Below are 19759 nucleotides of genomic sequence, written 5' to 3'. Positions count from 1 at the left end.
AAAGTATAAGGAAATATAAAACAACATGTTTCAGACTATCAAACCATTCCATAAATTTTGATACCTCCGAATTCTGAAACACAATGCAACCATTAAAATCAAATTTTAGGAGGATATGTATTATCATGTAAAGATGTTTACAATATGTGAAATTTAAAAAAAAGCATAAAAGCAGAATATATAGTATAATTCTGAATTTGTAAAGGAAAAGTCTAACAGAGCAAGTATTGAAAGTGATGCTTTTTGCTTGGTGATAGAATTATGGACAATTTTCATTTTTATTGTGATTTTTTTATGCTTTTTAATCTTTATATAATGAATATGTATTAGCTTTATAATCATGCAAAGCCTTTTATTTTTTTGAAAGAATAAACGCAAAACCCTCACAATATAATTCAAACATCGTAACGCGTGAAAAATTAGATAACGTGAAAGGAACGCAGTTCAAACACATGTACATAAATCCTGTCAGTGCAGAGTAAGACATGGTTAATTACTAATGATCCCTGTCAAAAATATGGTCAGGCAATGCGTTAACTAAACTGGGGATTTCACAAGGGCAGAAGCCATGCTGTAGTAATGTTTAAGAGGTAGTCTGCAGCGGTAGTTACATAAGGCAACCTGGGGCAGAATCCTGCCCTTGGATAAAGTCCCTTAATTTCTCTAAGCCTCCATTTTCGCATTTGTTTAAAAATCTTTTTTTTAAAGCAGATGATGATACATATTAAGGCTGCCCTTAGAAGTCTATAATGCACTTCGCGTCCTCCGTATAGAGCCAGGTTCCTCATATAGCCCCGTGGACAAATGAATGCACTGCTCTGTAATAGAATTCAGAAGCTGGAGGAATTGATGGGACTGGGACGGCCCTAGAGCGGGGTTGGGATGTGAGGGCTTACAAGGCCTTTGTCCCCAGTGATACAAAAGTAGCAGTAAAGTTGGTATCCATAGACCTAGATTCTGATTCCACCAAGGCATTCAACCTGCCTTGGCCTGTTTCCTTAGTTCTCACATGGGGACGCTAAGTCTTTCTTTGCCTCTTCATAGGGCTTGTTGTAATCACAAAATTTATTTATTCTTTAATGCAATAAATATTTTTTGAACATTCTACTTTATGCTAGGTAATATTCTATGTGCTGGGGTTATGACAAAGAGAAAAACAGAAAAACAGAGATTCCTGGCCTCATGAAGTTTAGAGTGCAGAAGGGGTAAGATAATAAACAATATAACTAAGTAAAATGTACAGGCTATTAAGTGGTAATAAGTGGTATGGAGAAAAGTGAAGTGGGGACAGGGAACAGGAGGTAGGGAGTTCATTTTAGATAGAGTGCCAGGGAAAGGCTTACTGAGAAAATGGCTTTTGAGTAAATAAGTGCCTGATGGAACTAAGGGAGCAAACGTGCTGTCATTTGGGAGAGAGAACTCCAGGCAGAGGAAACAGCCAGAGCAAAGGCCCTGAGGCAGCAAGTGTGTCAGAAGCAGGGTGGCTGGAGCAGATGGAGTGAAGAGGGGGGCAGTCAGAGAAAGAAACAGGGATGCAACATTTGTGCATGTAACCAGACTGGCGTTGGCCCCAAGTGAGAAGGGATGCCACCAGAGAGTTTTATAGAGGGCACTGGCATGGTCTGATTTATGTCTCACAAGGATACCCTTGTGTGCTGTTTTGAGAATATAATAAAGGAATCTAGGGTGAAAATAGGAAGGAGGATTTCATAGTGACCAGCTGAGAGCTGGTAGGCAAGGATGGTAGCAGTGGAGGTGGTGAAACGAGATAACAAATGGGAACCCACTTTGAAAATGAAATTGCTCTTCAAATGTACAAGGGTGGTGAAATAATAGGGGAGGAACAACATGAATAAAAACATGGAGGGCAGCTGGTGCTGCTCCCCGTGGCCACCAGCTGAACGCCAAGCCGTTCCCTATGGAGAAATCCAGTGAAATGGCGCAGGTGAGCTGTGGGCCCGGATATGGTGGGCTTGACACTCAGGACTTGTTTACGACAATGCAGAACCCAGAAACGTGGTGGAAGGGTCACATTTCTTTATATGTCTCATGTGTTTACCACCTTCAACATCACCCACATGTTTGCTGAAACTTAAACCCACTCTGCTCCTCCAGGTCTGGCTAGAAACAGAGGAACTTGCTCACATTCCATCCTTGGAGCAGAACTTGGCCAAGAAGGGATGGAAAATGCATGTGCCTTTCCCTGGGGGGTTCTCTCTTTCTCTGGGGCACTTAACATCGTGCTTTTGAGATAATCCAGTGCGTTCCAAGGCCACTTCTTCCTAGCTGACATGCTTTTCTTCTCAACAATCCTTTAGAAGCATAAAGAGCTTAATCACCCAAATTACAGGGTCTGCTTAATTCCAGGGGTTGATTTGAATATCACTGCTTTGGAAGGAGGAGAAACAAGTCTTCCTAAGGAGAGAATTTCCAATAGGACTGTTCTCAAAACCATTTCCCCAGCAGCCCATTAATTATATTTAATTTTGACAGATCTTGTATATAGTTGTTATATCTTCAGGGGGGAAGAAGGTGTTGGGTGATTAATCGGTTGATACTGTATGTTAATTAGATGCTAATTAAATTTAAATTTATTTCATATTTTAAACACTTAATTTAACTCAGCACCAGAAAATTAGAATATTCGAGCTTCTTAAAGGAACTTGTCTTTCTATCTGTCACCTTCATATGTCTGTTGACACTTTCTCCTTGTTTACAAACTTGTTTTTCAAGAGAAGGAATCAGTTCTCAGAGCGTCCAGCTGTAATAGGAAGTGTTGGTTCTTGCAATATATAAATATTTAATTGCTTGATTGAAAAAAATACGTATACCTCCACCCTGTTACTTAAGCTTGTTCTAAACAAGTCCTGTCACGCTGGGAAAGGATGCTGTTTGATTTCTTCCCTCTGGCTGGATAATTGAAGAAATAGCTCCAGAAGAGAGTCTGTACCGAGTCTCCAGAAAGATGCTGAGATGCTCTGGCCTGATGATAGGAAGGAAGGCTGGGGCAGAGCCCTTCAGGATACTGGAAGCTTCTGGGAAATCCTCTGAGGCTGTTGTTCCTCTTCCCCCTCAGGGAAAACCCCAGGCAGTAAACGCTTTGAGAACACTGTTGACAAAGTATCTAATAAGGCCTTTGTTCTAGCCCAGGTGTGGAAGTCACAGCCTTCTTGCCCTCTGCTATTCTAGGTACAGAAGGCAAGTCACCCAGGGTCTGGTTATTTGTAGATTTCCTCGGGCTTACAATACTAGGCCTTGGGACTGTCAAGGCCTCTTCTGTTTCTGGTCTATAAGCAAAGAAAACTGGGACCCCACGTATGATAGAAGGAGCATGGACTTTCTCATTTAACTGCTCTGGATTCATATCCTGGCTCTACCTTAGAAAAGTTGTTTTGTTCTTCTGAGCCTCATTTCCCTCGTCTGTAAAATGGGATAATAGTACTTACTTTACAGTGATACGATAAGGATAAAATGAGATAATTCATATTTGTGACTCCTAACACACTGCCCCGTAGCAAGAAGTTCAATGCCTGGCAGATACTGTCACCATTGCTGCCATGTCATTCCAACGTCACCTCCAGGTCCTGCAGAACACTGACGTCTGATATTATAATTGCGGCTGCCGTTGTTTGCATGCACATGCACGCTGCACCCGGGCTCGTCCTTGACTTCTGTGCTGTCTTGGTACTGGCATCTGAGGTTTGAACCTCCTTCCCTCACTAACTGGCTCTCTCCTCAGCTGTCCTGGAGAAGCCTCTAGAAAAGAAGGCTGGCAGAAATTATGGCCCCCCAGGCAACAAGAAGCTTATCTATTTCATTGATGACATGAACATGCCGGAGGTGGATGCCTACGGGACTGTGCAGCCCCACACCATCATCAGGCAGCACCTGGACTATGGCCACTGGTAAGAGCACAGACCATGGTTCAGGGTCTGGCGGGGGTGGGGGCATGGTTAAGGCAGGGCTGTCTCCTAGAGTGCGCTTTCAGACAGGCATTACTCCCCACACGGAAAGAAGGTACTGAGTTCTCATCTAAGGAAAAAAGCCTACTTTTTTCTTCAATTCATCTCAAAAGTTTCCTTCTCCAAAGCCCTAAAGCAGAATTAACCACTCCCCTGCCCCCCATCGTGGTCGCCTAGCACTGATCAGGCATCTCAACAGTAGCACCTAACACTGTATAGTGCACATGTCTGCAGGTCTTAACAACCTTTGTCTCTTCACCCAGCAACTCACAGGGTCTGATATTATCTGTTGCAACAGTATAAGTTTTAATAGCAAAAGGTCTGAACTTGCCAGGAAGGCAATAATAAAAAGCAAGCAAGTCAGTGATTTGAGACCATTTTGTTTTGACTCACCTTCCTACCTGACACTGAATCAGCTGCTGCAAAAAAGTGGGGAGTATAAAAAGGGTACTCAGAGATAACTGTAGTTGCGATGGTAACCTGAGTTGCCTTTCATTCATTCCCAATCCTTCGCTGGGTGCCTGCCATACACAACCACCTACAATCTCCACACCAGCATCAGAGCAGCTGAACTATATAGACTGGAAAAAAAGAGTCACACTTACTGGTTTTACTTTGGATTCATGGCCACAAACCTTAAACGGGAAGTAGAAACTTCCTGGAAATTCTACCATATTGCATTTGTCTGTCTACATTTCCACTCTCAGAAATGTCCATTTCATCCCTCCTCCCCTCTCCTCAAGCTTCCTACGCCACCTCAGCTAATGATTGCACCATGTCCGTCACTTGCTTCCATGTCTGTGCAACTTACTTGCATCCCCATGCACCCTTTTCTTCTTCCTGTTACCTCTTCCCTAAGGCTTAACCACACATGAGCATCTTCATTCTACCTTCTTCCACCTCCTGAAATCCTCACTTGATCAGCTAGTCTCCCTGTCTCCTTCACATCAGTATTTAAACTTGTATAAATTTCTTCTATGGTGTTATAAAAATCATTTTCTAATTATAGCTGTGTCTTTCTCTCTCCCGCATAACCAAGTTCCTTTGTCTTCACTCTCTCATCTCCCACTCACCCTACAGTCCACTATTATTTAGTTTCTATTTCCGGCACTTTACTAAACAATTCTTGCTCAACTACTAACTGTATCTTTATTATGAAGTCCAACAGACCCTGTTGGGTCATCATCTTTTTTATTCTCTCTGCAGCATTGGATGTGGTTGACTGCTTTCTCATTTTGGAAATACTGACTTTCCTTGCCTTCTAGGGTTCCACACACCCCTGATTTTCCTCCTATCTCTCAGTCCATCTTTGTGGTCTCTTCTTCCTATGCTATTTCCATAGCTATTGGAGCCCTCAGGATTTTGTCCTAGGCTCTTGTCTCTTCCGAATCGCTACCAATGGATTGAGACTTTGTTTTACAACCCAAACACATGAATTATAAGGCACAACGCACGTCATCTTGACAACTGGGCCCTTGCACAGCTCTCACCTGTGGTTTCTGACTGTTCCAGGTATGATCGGAACAAGCTGTCTCTAAAGGAGATCACGAATGTGCAGTATGTTTCCTGTATGAACCCCACTGCAGGCAGCTTCACCATCAACCCACGGCTTCAGGTATGGAGGAGCCATGGCACTGGGGTACTAAATACTACATCAGCAGGGCTGATGTCGCTTGATCATGAATAATAATTCACCCGTCTCCAGCCTTTCATTTTTATGTTTTCAATGGGATTTATTTATATTTAATAAAAGTAGCAAATGTTAACATGAGGTATTTTCTTAAGAATATTTATTGTGTACAACCACTTGGTTATAAAGCAACATTTATGGAATGTTCCCTGGGTCCACAGTACCAACCTTTCTAACTATTATATGCATCCTCTTAAGTTTAAACATAACCTGTGCACTGAAGAAGCATGGCTCGGCAGTGCAGAGCTGTCCCATGTGACAATCTGACATCAAGCAGGAGCCTCTTGGTAAACAATGTTTTATCTTTCATTCATTTACAAAATGGTATTTTTCTTTTTTGTTTTTCGATTATTTTTTCTTCTGATGCTGTGAAAACAAACCAGTTAAAACGAAGCAGTGTAGCAATATAACCCAATACATGGGACATTATATCTTATATAGGATGTTTTAGATGATACTGATGTTTTATAGTACCTATCTGTATATTTTGGGCAATAAAAAGTTAGAAACATGTAAACAAACATTAAAAAGATTTTTCAGATTACAGGAAGCGGAGTACAGCATTAGGAATAGAGAAAGTGGAAATGTAATGTCTGTGTGCGTTGTCAGAGGGGTAGTGGATGGGGGGAGGGGGGTTCACACAGTGTGAGGGATATAAATGATAAACGTCTAAGTATTGCTTTGTCTTGTGCACCTGAAACTAATAAAATTATATATATATAAAAAGATTTTTCAGAAAGTTGATGCGTTGTTTTAACAATCACAAAAACTTGGGTTTATTTCCTTTTCAGGAATACACTGAAATAGTTTCATATTAAAATAAAAAGTTCTTACTGCTCTTATTTTTTATTTCTATTTTGTACATTTTACGTAACAGAATTGTCCTGTAATGTTATTGCTAAAGCACTATTACTTCGTTAAATATGATTATCAGATTTTAGGCTGACTTTGCTGGTCTCATTCACGTTTCTGAATATTGATTATTTCACTGTACTTTTCTGCACATGTGCTTATGCTAAAGATCCAAAAACTTAAAAGGGTGTCATTGGTAATAATAAATGTACAATTGATTAGGACGGTGACAAATCTTAGAGGTTAAAGTTTTTGTTGTTATAAGATCCCTGACTATCCTGTTATATTAGCTGTACAGAGAAGCATTTTGGGATGGAATAATGCAAGAAACTATAATGCATGCTTATTTGACTGCTAGAAATTCTATCGTGTGATGCATCACCGATGTTTCATTTATTTCTGCTCTGATCTTTATTATTTCCTTCCTTGTACTTACTTTGGGCTTTGTTGGCTGTTCTTTTTCCAGTTCCCTTAAGTGTAAAGTTAGACTGTTTATTTGAATTTTTTTTTGTTTCCTGAGGCCTGCATTGGTATGAATTTCCCTCTGAGAACCACTTTTGCCGTTTCCCATAGATTTGGGGTCATTGTGTTTTCTTTTTCGTTTTGTCCCAAGGTATCTTTTGATTTCTTCCTTGATCTCACTGTTGATCCATTCATTATTTAGTATCATGTTATTTAGCTTCCATGTGTTTGTCTGTTTTTATTTTCTTGTAATTGATTTCTAGTTTCATACCATTGTGGTCAGAGAAGACGCTTGATATGATTTCAGTCTTCTTAAATTTATTGAGACTTGTTTTGTGGTCTAACATGTGGTCTGTCTTGGAAAATGTTTCCTGTGCACTTGAAAAGAATGATATTCTGCTGCTTTGGGGTGAAATGCTCTAAAAATATCAATTAAATCTCTCTGGTCTAGTGTGCCTTTTAAGGCCACTGTTTCTGCATTGATTTTCTGTCTGGAAGATCTGTCCATTGGTGTCAGTGGGGTGTTAAAGTCCCCTACTATGATTGTATTACTATCTATCTCTGCCTTTATGTCGGTCAGTATTTGTTTTATATATTTAGGTGCTCCTATGTTGGGTGCATAGATGTTTACTTGGGTTATGTCCTCTTGTTGGATTGAACCCTTTATCATTATGGAATGTCCTTGTCTCTTATAGTCTTCTTTTTAAAGTCTATTTTCTTCTATATAAGTATTGCTGCCCCAGCCTTTTCCTCATTTCCATTTGTGTGAAATATCTTTTTCCATCCCTTTACTTTCAGTCTATGTGTGTCTTTCGATCTGAGGTGGGTCTCTTGTAGACAACATATGCATGGGTCTTATTATTCATTCAGTTACCCTATGTCTATTGATTGGAACATTTAATCCATTTATATTTAATGTGATTATTGATAGGTGCATGGTTATTGCCATTTTATTATTCATATTTTTTATCTTCTTTTGTTTGCTTGTTTGCTTGTTTTCCCCCTCGTCTTCTTAAAGAAGTCGTTTTAACATTTCTTGTAATACTGGCTTGGTGATAATTAATTCCTTTAGCTTTTTCTTCTCCAGGAAGCTCTTTACCTCTCTTTCAATTAAATGATAGCCTTTCTGGGTAGAGTAGTCTTAGTTGTAGGCCCTTGATTTTTATCCCTTTGAATATTTCCTGCTGCTCCCTTCTGGCCTGCAAAGTTTCTGTTGCAAAATCAGCTGAAAGTCTTATGGGAGCTCTTGTGTAAGTAACTAGTTGTCTTTCTCTTGCTGCTTTTAGGATTCTCTCTTTGTCTTTAACCTTTGCCATTTTAATTGTAATGTGTCTTGGTGTGGACCTGTTTGGGTTCATCTTGTTTGGGACTCTCTGTACTTCCTGGGCTTGTATGTCTATTTCCTTCTCCAGGTTAGGAAAGTTTTCTGTCATTATTTCTTCAAATAGGTTCTCGATCCCTTACTCCCTCTCCTCTCCTTCTGGTGCTCCTGTGATGTAAATATTGTTACACTTGATGTTTTCCCAACGTTTCTTAAACTATTTTTTTTTAATTCTTTGTTCTTTTTGCTATTCTGATTGGGTGTTTTCTACTACCTTGTCTTATAAATTGCTGATTCCATCCTCTGCTTCATCCAGTCTGCTGGTGATTCCTTTTAGTATATTCTTCATTTCAGGTATTGTATTCTTTATTTGTGACGGGTTCTTTTTTGTGGTTTCTATGCCCTTTGTTATGCTTACTATCTCTTTGTTGAAATTGTCACTAAGTTCTTTGAACATCCCTATAACCAGTGTTTTGAACTCTGGTAGGTTGATTGCCTCTATTTCATTTAGTTCTTTTTCTAGAAGTTTTTCCTGTTCTTTCATTTGGGTCATATTTCTTTGTTTCCTCATTCTGGCTGCCTGTCTGTGTTTGCTTCTATGTGTTAGGTAGATCTCCTATGTCTCTCAGTCTCTGCCAGGTGGCCTTATGTAGTATGTGTCCTGTGTTGTCCAATGATACAGTCTCCCTGATCTCCTGTGTGTGTATTACAGGAGTGTCCCTGTGTGTGTTGTGTGTGTTCTCATATTGTAGTTGAGCCTTGAATGATTTGGGCACATCAGTGGGTGGGATTGACTCTCAGGCTGAGTGCCTGTGAGGACTGGCTGCACCCACAGTGTATGAGCTGCTGTGTGGGGCTGACCCTTCAAAGGGAGATTGTCCCCAGTGGCTTTTGTGCCTGTTGAGACCACACTTTGTGTGTGCAGCTTGAGGGGCTAACTAGGTACTGCTCTGGTGTGGGCTGAAGCCAGCCTGTGGTTGTGCTTTTTCTGGTGTCTCTTAAGAGGGGCTCCTGTGCAGGCCAATTTCAGCCTTGTCTGTGACCAGCTCGGGGCTACCTGGTAGGAGCTACAAAATTATATGTGGTTGGCTGCTGCCTGTGGTGGACCTCAAGGCATGTGAGGGTGGCCTTGCTGTGAACTGAGGCTGGCTGCCACCAATCGTGGGTCCGGGGCAGCTTTACAAAAGGCCCAGGACCCACTAGGTCTGTTGCCACCTGCCAGCTGCCCACAAGTCTCAGCCACTGAAAGAGACTCCTTAGGTGCACAGGCCAGGCTGGTTACGTCAGTGCTGGTAGTACTCCCGGTGATGTAGCACTAGCTGGGTGGGGTGGGTTCCCAGGGAGTCCTGAGGCACTGCCAGTGGTTTTTACAAAGTGAATGCAGATTCAGTTCTTGTGCCAGTGCTGAGCCTGTGGCCACTCCACAAAACGTTCTGGGAATACTGTGGTCAGTTATTGTTCACTTTTCAGGGGTAGGGGGAGACCTCCGCCACCAAGGTGTCCCTCCTGCTGTTCAATCACTATCTGTGGGTTTGGGGTCAGCCTATTAGGTGTCTCCACCCATCCTACCAGTTCCAGTGTGGCCTCTTCTTTATATCCTTAGTTATAGGGCTTCTGTTCAGCTAGCCTTCAGATGATTCTTGAGGTTGTTATGTAATTTAGTTGTAATTTTAATGTGATCCTAGGAGGCAGCAGTCATAGCGTTTACTTAATCCACCATCTTGGACCTTCTTCTCCATCCAGCCTTTTTAGAGTGGTAAATGTTACAGGATGCTGACTTGTATTTCTAGGAAGACAGAGAAACTCCTAGACCCAAAGTCATGAAGCTTTTAGAGCTGGAAGGAGTCATAGAGTTCGTCTGATTTAACTCATCCTTCTGAACAAGGAAATTTGAGAGAGATGATATGACTCTTTCAAGGTCATGTGGATACTGATTCCCAGGGAATGAACTCAGATTCCCTGAGTTCAAGTCCACTTCACTTCCTACTACCCCATAGTGGCATCTTTGACTCAAGGTGCAAAGCCCATTATTCTCCCAGTCATTTTTAGGTTCAACCTAAATTTGGGTTTGATGTGAAAAACGTGACCAGACTATAAAATTCAAAACCCTTATAAGAATTCTTCATTGTTTTATCCAAATTCAGAACAGGTAATTTTTATTCTATGATAACGGGTGTCTAACTCAGACCACCTCCACATGCCTCTGTTTCCTTGTACAGCGTCACTTCAGTGTGTTTGTCGTCTACTTTCCGGGAGCAGACGCCCTGTCCTCCATCTACAGCACCATCCTGACTCAGCACCTAAAGCTTGGAAACTTCCCAGCATCACTACAGAAATCCATCCCCCAGTTGATCAGTCTGGCCCTTACCTTCCATCAGAAAATTGCCACCACATTCCTACCGACAGCAGTCAAGTTCCACTATATCTTCAATCTCAGAGACTTTGCCAACATTTTCCAGGTGAGTCCTTGTGCTCCAAGACACCCTAAGAAGTTTAGTGATAATCTGGTTCCTCCCGTTCTTAGTAAAATAATCGTTCATGCAAAACTTGGGAAAGGCACAGTTCATATGGAGTTATGAACATAAACAGGTAAACAGTGCCATGGACTCCATGAGGAAGGGTTTCAACAAAATAGAGTTCTGTTTGCTGATTAAATTATATCCGAGTACGCAGAATGCATTGCTGGGTTAGTTCCTTCAGGCGGGAGAAGGCTCAGCATCTTGGAGATAATGTTACATAATGATTCCAGCATGCCTAGGAAAGAAAATGGCTCAGGAGAAAGAAAAACTATTTTGCAGTCCTTGGTGGTAAATCCATTGCTGGTGGGATGAAAAAGAATGTCCCCCAAACCATGAAGAATAGATCTGTTTCCTGAAGAAGCCATGTGGTAATATTCCTAAGACATCTGTCAACCCCTGGGACGCCTCTGTCCTAAACATTCCAAGTTCGTTTCCAGGCCAAAGCCATTTCCAGTCCTTCCAGCTGCTTATCTGTGTAGTGATGGCCTGTTTGTGCTTGTTGCTTTGAGTTGCGTGGCTCTTCACTATTGAAACCTCCAGAGGGCAATGTAGCAGACCCCGGCCCTCCTTCCCCTTGGTCAGGGACAGCGTCCTCACATGGTGACGTCCACAACTCTCCCATCCTGGACAAGAGTCTGCACAAACTGCTTTTCAGGGAGACCACTCCCCAACATGGCACTAAGCCATTACTGAAGAAGGATGCCTTTCACACCGAGCAGAGGCCACACCTGTAGGGGAAGGTCATTGAGGTCAGGGAGTGAGGCACGACCCTCCAGGGGAACACATGTATTTGGAATTAATTACCCAGCCACTACCTGCACAGGCAGGACTCTGGGGAACCTGAGAATAGCAAGTCCATACCCTGAGGACTTAGGGCCTGCGTGGTCCACCCAGGACTCTTGGTTGTAAGGGGCAGAGAAACCTACTCAGCATTAAAGAGTTCAAAGGTACAAGAGTGATGCCTCAGAAAGGCTTAAGCTGAATGTGGAGCCACTGAACCCCCAGCAAGGTCAAAGCCCTGAAAACACCTAAGCTGGCTCAGGACGGCATTCTTGGATGGATTATGCACCTGCCCAATGTTACCTCAGTTAAAGGTGAGGAAACAGGGACTCACAGAGACTATATAGATTCACCTAAGAGCACACAGCCAGCCAGTGAACGAGCTGGAACTAGAATCTAGGTCTTTGCGTTCCTAGCCTGGACCCCTTTCCATTGCATCATTCTGTCCTTCTCATCCATACATGCTTCTGATGAGAACAAGCATAAGATAGGCAGCAAGAAAGACTCAGCTCCAAGCCTGTAAAGGCCGTCGCTCCATGGCCTGCAGGCCTGGATGATGATAAAGTTTGTGTGTACCCACTCTTACCTCCCACTTACTGAGCATTAATTGAGAAAGACATTTGTTATCACACAGTCCCTCTCTTAAATCACACTGCCCCATGATGAGGTGAGGGTATGACCATCAGCATTTTCCAAGGGAAAAAAATAAAGAAGTTAAAGCCATTTGATCAAATTCACATTGCATATAATGGCAGAACCAAAGGAAGAGGACTCATTAAGTCTGTTTTACCAGAAGCACCCAGCCCTAGCTCCTGCCTGGACAGGAGACTTGTCACCCATACGACCTGAGATTTATATTCATGACAACCCTTTGGGATATACATTGTTATTCAATTTAACAGAGACTCAGAGAAGTTACCAGCTAGTAGATGACAGCATAAATGGTGATGGAGGTAGGAAAGTGTAAACAATGTTAGTGGAATAACAGGTAGTCTGGTCTGGTGGGAATGGAATGTGATGTGGAGGGGTTGGTGAGAGGTGAGATTAGAAAGGCCATTTGAGACCAGAGTGAGCCCGTGTAAAAAGTCCAGCTTTAAGCGGTACAGTAGCTGGCATTTATTGAGCACAGTGCTAAGCCCTTTACATCTATTAGCTGATAATTTAACCCTCACAGCAACCATATAAGGTAAAATACTGATTACTTCCGATTTAGAAATGACAAAACTGACACAGACAGATCAAATACCTTGAACATGATCACATAACTGGTAAGCAGCAGCTCTGATATCCCAAACTAGAACCTTCAGCCATACTGTGCAGGTAATTTGGGACAACAAAGGCTTCCTGAGGAAAGAAGGTTCTACTCCAGCCTTGTTTTAGTGGCAACTGGTGTGATGTCACAGAAGAACCAGGGAGGGGAGATGCTGGAGTGGGGGTGAGGCTTCTTCCCCCGACCTGTTTCTCTTCCTAACTCAGCCTGAGTGGCATCCCCATGAGGTCTGTGTCCCCGCCAGGCTGCTCTGCAGCCTGCCAGTTGTCAGCCACCTGCCACAAGTGAGGGAAAGTGCATCCCCCACTGGACCGCCTGCCTCCCTTCAAACACACAGCCCCTCACCTTCCTCTTGAGGGAGCTTGACCATAACTCCCCCCTGCCTCCCTCCAGGTCTACCTGCTTGTCTAAAGGCGTGACTGACAGACAGAGAGCTTACGGGATGATTGAAAGCCCACTAGAAGACAGGCACTCTTTCCCTCCATCCAGCTTGATCTAAGGCTCAATAATTCAGACTGTGTCTGCACTTCTCTCACTCTGTCTCAGTCAGGACAGAGTTTGATGGTGCTCTGAGTAGCAGAAATCATTAACTGTTCCCATCTCAGTGTTATACATAACTATCTAAGATGGTGCAAAGTTTGTACTTGATATGTTCACCCTGACTCAGCCCTTAATTGTCAGCCAGCCTGAGTGTTTGGCTATAACAGGGCTTATAAACTTCAACTGGTAGCACACGTCACTGTAACACACAGCCGTAGAAGCTGGGATTCCTGGTTGGTGCTTCTTCCTGCCCTCCACATCTCATACACGGCTGATACCTAGGAGAGCTGAGGGGAAAGACGATGAGATACACGTGTTTGTCTGTCTCCTCATTTTGGCTGCCTTCCTGTATTTGTTTCTGTGACCGGCTGCATCTCCCTGTCTTGGTAGAGTGCCTTATGTAGTAGGTACCCTGTGGGGCCCTGGCACAGTCTCCCTGGTCACCTGAGCCAGGTGCTCCAGGGGTGTCCCCTGTGTGGGTTGTGCGTGCCCTCCTGTTACAGTTGAGCCTTATTGCTCTTGGCACATCAGTGGGAGCGCTAGACCCTGAGGCTGGTTGGCTGTGAGGACTGGCTGTGACTGCAGTGGAGGAAGGAGCTGCTGTGCAGGGACTGACCCCAGGGAGCAGGAGTCGCTTTAGCAGGACTCTGGTGCTTGCTGAGTCCACCCTTTGGTTCTGTCATTTGTAGCCCTCATTGCATGGTGTTCTGGTGTGGTCTGAAGCTGGCCACCAGGTGTGTTGGTTCTGGGACTTCTTGGGAGGGGCTCCAGTGTATGACGCCAGGGTCAACTGCTGCGTGTGATGGTCCAGGCCTACCTGGTAGGAGCTACTAAGTGATACGTGGTTTGTAGCTATCTGTGCTGGGCTTGGAGGTGCCTGGGCATGGTTATGCTGTGAACCAAGGCTGGCTGCCAGTAGGACCAGGCTTAGGGCCACTTAGCAAGAGGTGCAGGGCACGCTGAGGCCAGCGGCTGCTTGCCCCCTCACTCCTCAGGGGGGCTCTCTGTATCCCTCCTAGTTCTTAGCTACCACACGTGGATATGGGACCAGCCTCTTCCGTGCCTTTGCCCCTCCTGCCAGTCTCAGTGTGGCTTCTTTATATCCTTAGTTACAGCACTTCTGTTCAGCCAGTCTTCACGTGGTTCTCAAGCATAGTTGTTCTATAATTTAGATGTTGATGTGGTCATGGGAGGAGGCGAGCACATTTACCTCCTCCGCCATCTTTGATGTCATCAATTTCTAAATTATTGGCATACAATTGTATATAATATCCTTTATTATCTTTTAAATGTCTGTTGTATCTGACATTATGTCCTTTTTCTTATTCTGAATATTGATTATGTGTGCCTTTTCTGTTTTCTCTTTTTATCTTCTATCAGCCTTAGTAGGGTGATAATTGTGCTACTCGTTTTCAAAGAAACTGAAAAGTTACCAATATTTTGGTTTTTACTTTATTGACTAGACATCTTTATTTGATATCTGCTTTTTTATATTATTAACATTTGTTCTTTATTATCTCTCTCTCTTTCTACTCACCTTGGGATTGGGGTTAGTTTGTTCTTCCTTTTCTAACTTCTTGACATGACTATCAAGATCATTGTCAGCCTTCCTAGTGTACTGACCCTTTTCTCATTATTAAATGTACTTCTTTATATCTAAAAATGGCTCTTGCTTTAAAGTCAACTTTTTATGATATTGGTATAACTACTCCATATTCTTTTAGTTTCTTTATGTTATATTGTTTCCCAGCTTCTTCCAGGTTTTTTTTTTTTTTGTTTTTTTTTTTTGTATTCTTCTATTTAAGGTATATCTCCTATAGGCAGCATACAGTTAGATTTTTTTTTAAAAATCTTGTCTGATAACGATTGCCTTTTAATCTTGTCTGATAACCACTGTTCATTTATATTTAATGTTACATAATAATATATTTAGGATTAAATCTACTTTATGTTGTTTTCAATATGTCCCACCTATTCTGTTTTCTTTTCTCTAACTTCTTGTATTCTATTAAACTAATTCTATATTTTTTATTCTTTTATTTTCCCCCTCTTTTAGCACACCATACATCCTTTTACTGTTCATCTAATGGTTACCAAATGCACCCTTTTATCCTTTTTCTTTTATAAATCAGTACTTCTATCGATTGCCATACAAGAAAGGCTCTTAGAACAATTCACCTCCCTTCAAATTTTATGATATTGTTATTCAATTCAATGCATATTGAAAATCCATAGTGCAGTAATATCTTTGCCTTAGTCAGTCAACATTTATTTAGATTTCGTCACATCCTACTCTTTACATTGATCCTTATTCCTGCTACATTTCTGTTTTTCCACTTAGGATCATTTTCATGCTACTGTAAGAATTCCTTTACCATATACTTTAGTTTATATCTGATAGAGAAGAATTTCTCAGTTTTCATTTGACTGAAAATCTATTCATTTCTTTTTTTTTTTTTTTTTGAATTTTAGAAGGGGATTTAGAATTTAGGTTGGTAGATATTTTTTTTCTAGCACTTTGAAGGTGTCGTCCCATTGTCTTTCTGGTTTCCATTGTTTCTATTGAGAAATTCTCAGTCTTACGTTCCTTTGAGAGTATACATAATTGTTTTCACTTGCCTGCTTTAAAATTCTTCTCTTTGATTTTCAAAAAATTTCACTATTATGCCTAAGGTGTTTCAGGTGGTATTTTTATATTTATCTGCTTAGTGTTTGTAGCACTTTTGAATCTGGTTTGATGGCTATTCTCCATTTTAGAGAAGTTAGAGCTAATATCTCTTTAAATATTGGTTCTGTCTTTCTCCTCTACTTCTGGTATTCCAGTACATGTATGTGACCTTTCACTGTGTCCCATATTCCCTTAGACGCTTTTCTTTTTAAATTTTTCTTTTTTTTTCTGTTTGTGATTCAGTTTGAAAATTTTTGTGCTCTTCTCTTCCTGTTCCTGTTCACTAATTATCTTTTGAGCTGTATCTATTCTTTGTTAACCCCATTTTATAAGTTTTAATTTCACTAACTGTAATTTAGGCGTAATTTTTAATCTGAGAATTTCCATCTGATTCATATTTTAAAGTTCCAGTTCTATGGTGAAATTCTTTACCTTGTCATGGAATTTCTTGGTCAGATGAATTGTAGTTTTGTTAAAGTTTATGTCTGAAATTCCAATACTTAGATCTTCTGTGGGTCAGTCGTTGTTTTTTTTCTTTGTTTTGGTCATATCTCCTGGTATTCTCAGTAATTTTTATTAAATTGCTGGGCATTCTGAGTTTTGAAATGTGCAGATTATTTGAGGGTTCATATAATGGTATTTTTCTTCAGAGATTACATACTTCTGCTTCTGGAAAGCAGTTACCAGGAATTGAGGAGATTGAAGTTGGTCTTTAGTTTCTGTGAGGACTGACTCATTTGTTCACTCATATTCCTAATGTATAACAATTTGACAGGGTTCCTTGGGGTCCGGACATAGCTATGACTTCCTTCTTGGTAATCCCTGAACTCCAGTTTTCATCCTTCCTACCCCATGCGATGAGAAAACTTTGCTCAGTGTCTGAACTAACCTCTCACTTGTCTCTGTCACTTCAGTTTCTGAACCTATAAGCCATTGCTTGTGAATTAGCAAATGTCAGAAGAGAAAAAATGGTGCCAAATTTTGGGTTAATGTCTCTGTTCTCTTCTCTCTAGTGTCTTAGCCCCTCCAGTCCTCACTGCCTGGGTTACTCTCTAATGCGTCTAAAAAGATAAAGCCTTAAAAAGAATTTTTGTATCTTTTGTAGTTGATCTCAGTGGGTTGGTCTGTGATCAGCTATTCTGCCATTTCCAAAAGCAGAAATCTTGATAAAGGTTCTTGCTATGTTATATTAATTGAAGGATTTAATTCCATTCATTCTTTCAACAGGCATTCACTGAGAATTTAGTATATGCCAGGCACCATGCTAGGTACCAGTAATAACAGTGATTTAAAAAAAAGGCCTCCAAAATGAAATCTCAATTTCCCTGCCTTTCAGTCACTCACCATGAATAAGCGAACCTGTACAAAGAAAAATAATTTTAGAAACTAATAATTCTCTTATAATAGATATTTATAAGTAATGGCTTATATGGGGCACATCAGAGGGAGTAATGTTGGACAAGAAAGGAGCTGTCATGAAAACTTCAACAAAGAGATTATCAATTAATCTAGATCTTGAAATATGAGCATAGCAAGCAAATAAAAAAAAAATGAAGTCACAGAAAATATGCAGGGTCAGAAAATAATGTGAATTTTGTGAAATTGAAATCTAGATTTTATGGTAAGTGGTGATAAGAGTGATCATGAGGAAGCAGACTGGTAGTCATGTTATGACCACACCTTTATGTCGTGCTGATGAATCTGAGCGTGATCTATTGATAGTGAGGAGCAATTAAATGGTCCGTTTTTCTCGAAGTCAAGAAAGAAAGCAATGAAGGCAAACACAGGAATAAATGAGTTTAAAGTTACAGGACTTGTTGAGGTTGTTGAGGGATGTAATCTTGGTGGTCTCCATTTTCACATGAAAAAGAAAGCTAAGACATTGGCTAATAGTAACAGAGATGAGACAGAGAAATTTGAAAAGAATAATAAATATTTGGAATAATCTTTGTGGTATATAAGAAGGAGAGCCTACTAGAGATGAACAAATGGATTGGTGACCTACAAAGGTTAGCTATATTTGTTTCAGCCCTTTGTTATTGTTCTGATTTTACATAAGCAATTGTCACTTACACTAGTTTTCAAAATGGCACTTTTGGAATTGAAATACAACAGAGAAGCCACCTCTCCCCTCACTGTGGTGATTTGAAATATAGTGGTCAAAATTCCAGGCTCTAAGGACAGGCAAACCTGATTTCATTACCTTTTGGGTTTGAACTAAGACCAGTTACTGTGTGACATTGGGCATGCTTCCTGTCTTTCTGAATCCCAATTTCCACATTACACAAAATGGATGTAATAAAAATTACTTCGTGGGATCATCATGATTAAATGAGCTTTGTCTGGCAAAGCATCTAGTCCAGTACCTGTCACATAACTGACTTCAATAAATTATAGCTGTTGTAGTTTTAAATTGTTATTCATGTTTTTTATTTTTATTTTTTTTGTCATTTTGTTTCATTTTGTTTTGTCTATTCTTCTTACAGGGCATTCTCTTTTCCTCAGTGGAATGTATAAAATCCACACAGGACCTAGTAAAGCTCTATCTGCATGAATCAAATAGGGTTTATCGGGATAAGATGGTAGAAGAAAAGGACTTTGTTCTCTTTGATAAAATCCAGACAGAAGTGGTGAAGAAAACTTTTGATGTGAGTATTGCCCTGTGAATGTTTTTTATGTTTGAAAAATAATGATAATTATGCAGATGATCACCCAAATGATAAAAGTCTAGCCCATAAATTGGAAAAAATCAGAGATTAGGTAAGGAAAAAAAAATCTATCATTGTTTTGCTGAGGTAAAAAATGCTGGAGCAAGAACAGACAAATTAATCATAGAATCTTTGTGTTGTGAAGATCTGTGGAGATGATCTGATCCAAACCCTCCCTTCATACTAACTCCTCTCAATAGCATGTCCCAGATTGGTCATCCCAGTTGATGTTCCAGCATCCTTAGAAATGAACAATCTCATCCTTCCCAAGACAGCCATTTTGGAACGGTGAATGACTAGAAATTTGGAACAATTTTGAAATTTGGAACCTTTGGAACAATTTTAAAGACTGGAAATTTATTCTAATAATGATCTAAAATTTATTTCCTTGTCCACTAATCCTAGATCTGTATGACAAACCTTCAGATATATTGAGACCATTTGTCTTGTCCTTCCTAGGACTTCTCTTCTCCAAGCCAAATGGCCTCTGGTCTTTTAACCATGTCTGACATGGCTTGTTCTCAGACCTGGAGTAATTTGACATCATCTTAACTACTCTCCTATCAGTCCTCCCCTCTCACATCAGGTGGCTGATTTTCATCACACAACCCACCTGGGGTCTGACCAAAAGTAAGACCATCATTCCCCAGTTCTTATATATTATTAATATAACTTTGTTACTATGTTTTCCAAAATATGTTCTGCTAAATAGTTGTACCAGAGTATACTCCTTTAAAAGAAGGTATCTATGATTTCTCAAGTTGAGAAAACACTTCTTGAGAAAATACTTATTATGTTCCTCTCTTAGACATTCATAGTGTATTTAACACATTAAAGCCCTGAAAATCTTGAATAACCCTGAATCATATATCACTTCCCAAATGTATTTATTGGCCGCTACAGCTCTTTTCCCTCTATAAAACCTATTAATTTTCGGAATGAATAGCCCATTGGATATGCTTTGGGAAGCACTGATACATTAACACA

General features: G+C 40.8%; 1 protein-coding gene across 3 annotated transcripts in view; it reads left to right on the top strand.

The window, feature by feature from the left end:
- The window catches only part of DNAH9 (dynein axonemal heavy chain 9), a 316438-nt gene that overhangs the window by 176646 nt on the left and 120033 nt on the right, over positions 1-19759 (top strand). For all 3 annotated transcript variants that reach the window (XM_088801911.1, XM_088801910.1, XM_088801912.1), the window contains exons 39-42: positions 3740-3905; positions 5475-5577; positions 10507-10746; positions 18551-18712. In XM_088801911.1, coding sequence (XP_088658037.1) covers positions 3740-3905; positions 5475-5577; positions 10507-10746; positions 18551-18712 — 671 coding nt within the window. The remainder of the gene's footprint in view (positions 1-3739; positions 3906-5474; positions 5578-10506; positions 10747-18550; positions 18713-19759) is intronic.

The sequence above is a fragment of the Rhinolophus sinicus genome, chromosome 12 (genome assembly GCF_057876585.1).
Source record: "Rhinolophus sinicus isolate RSI-liver-muscle chromosome 12, RSI-T2T, whole genome shotgun sequence".
NCBI classification, from domain to species: domain Eukaryota; kingdom Metazoa; phylum Chordata; class Mammalia; order Chiroptera; family Rhinolophidae; genus Rhinolophus; species Rhinolophus sinicus.
Note: the sequence above shows the minus strand (reverse complement) of the source record. Positions and strands in the feature narration are given on the sequence as shown.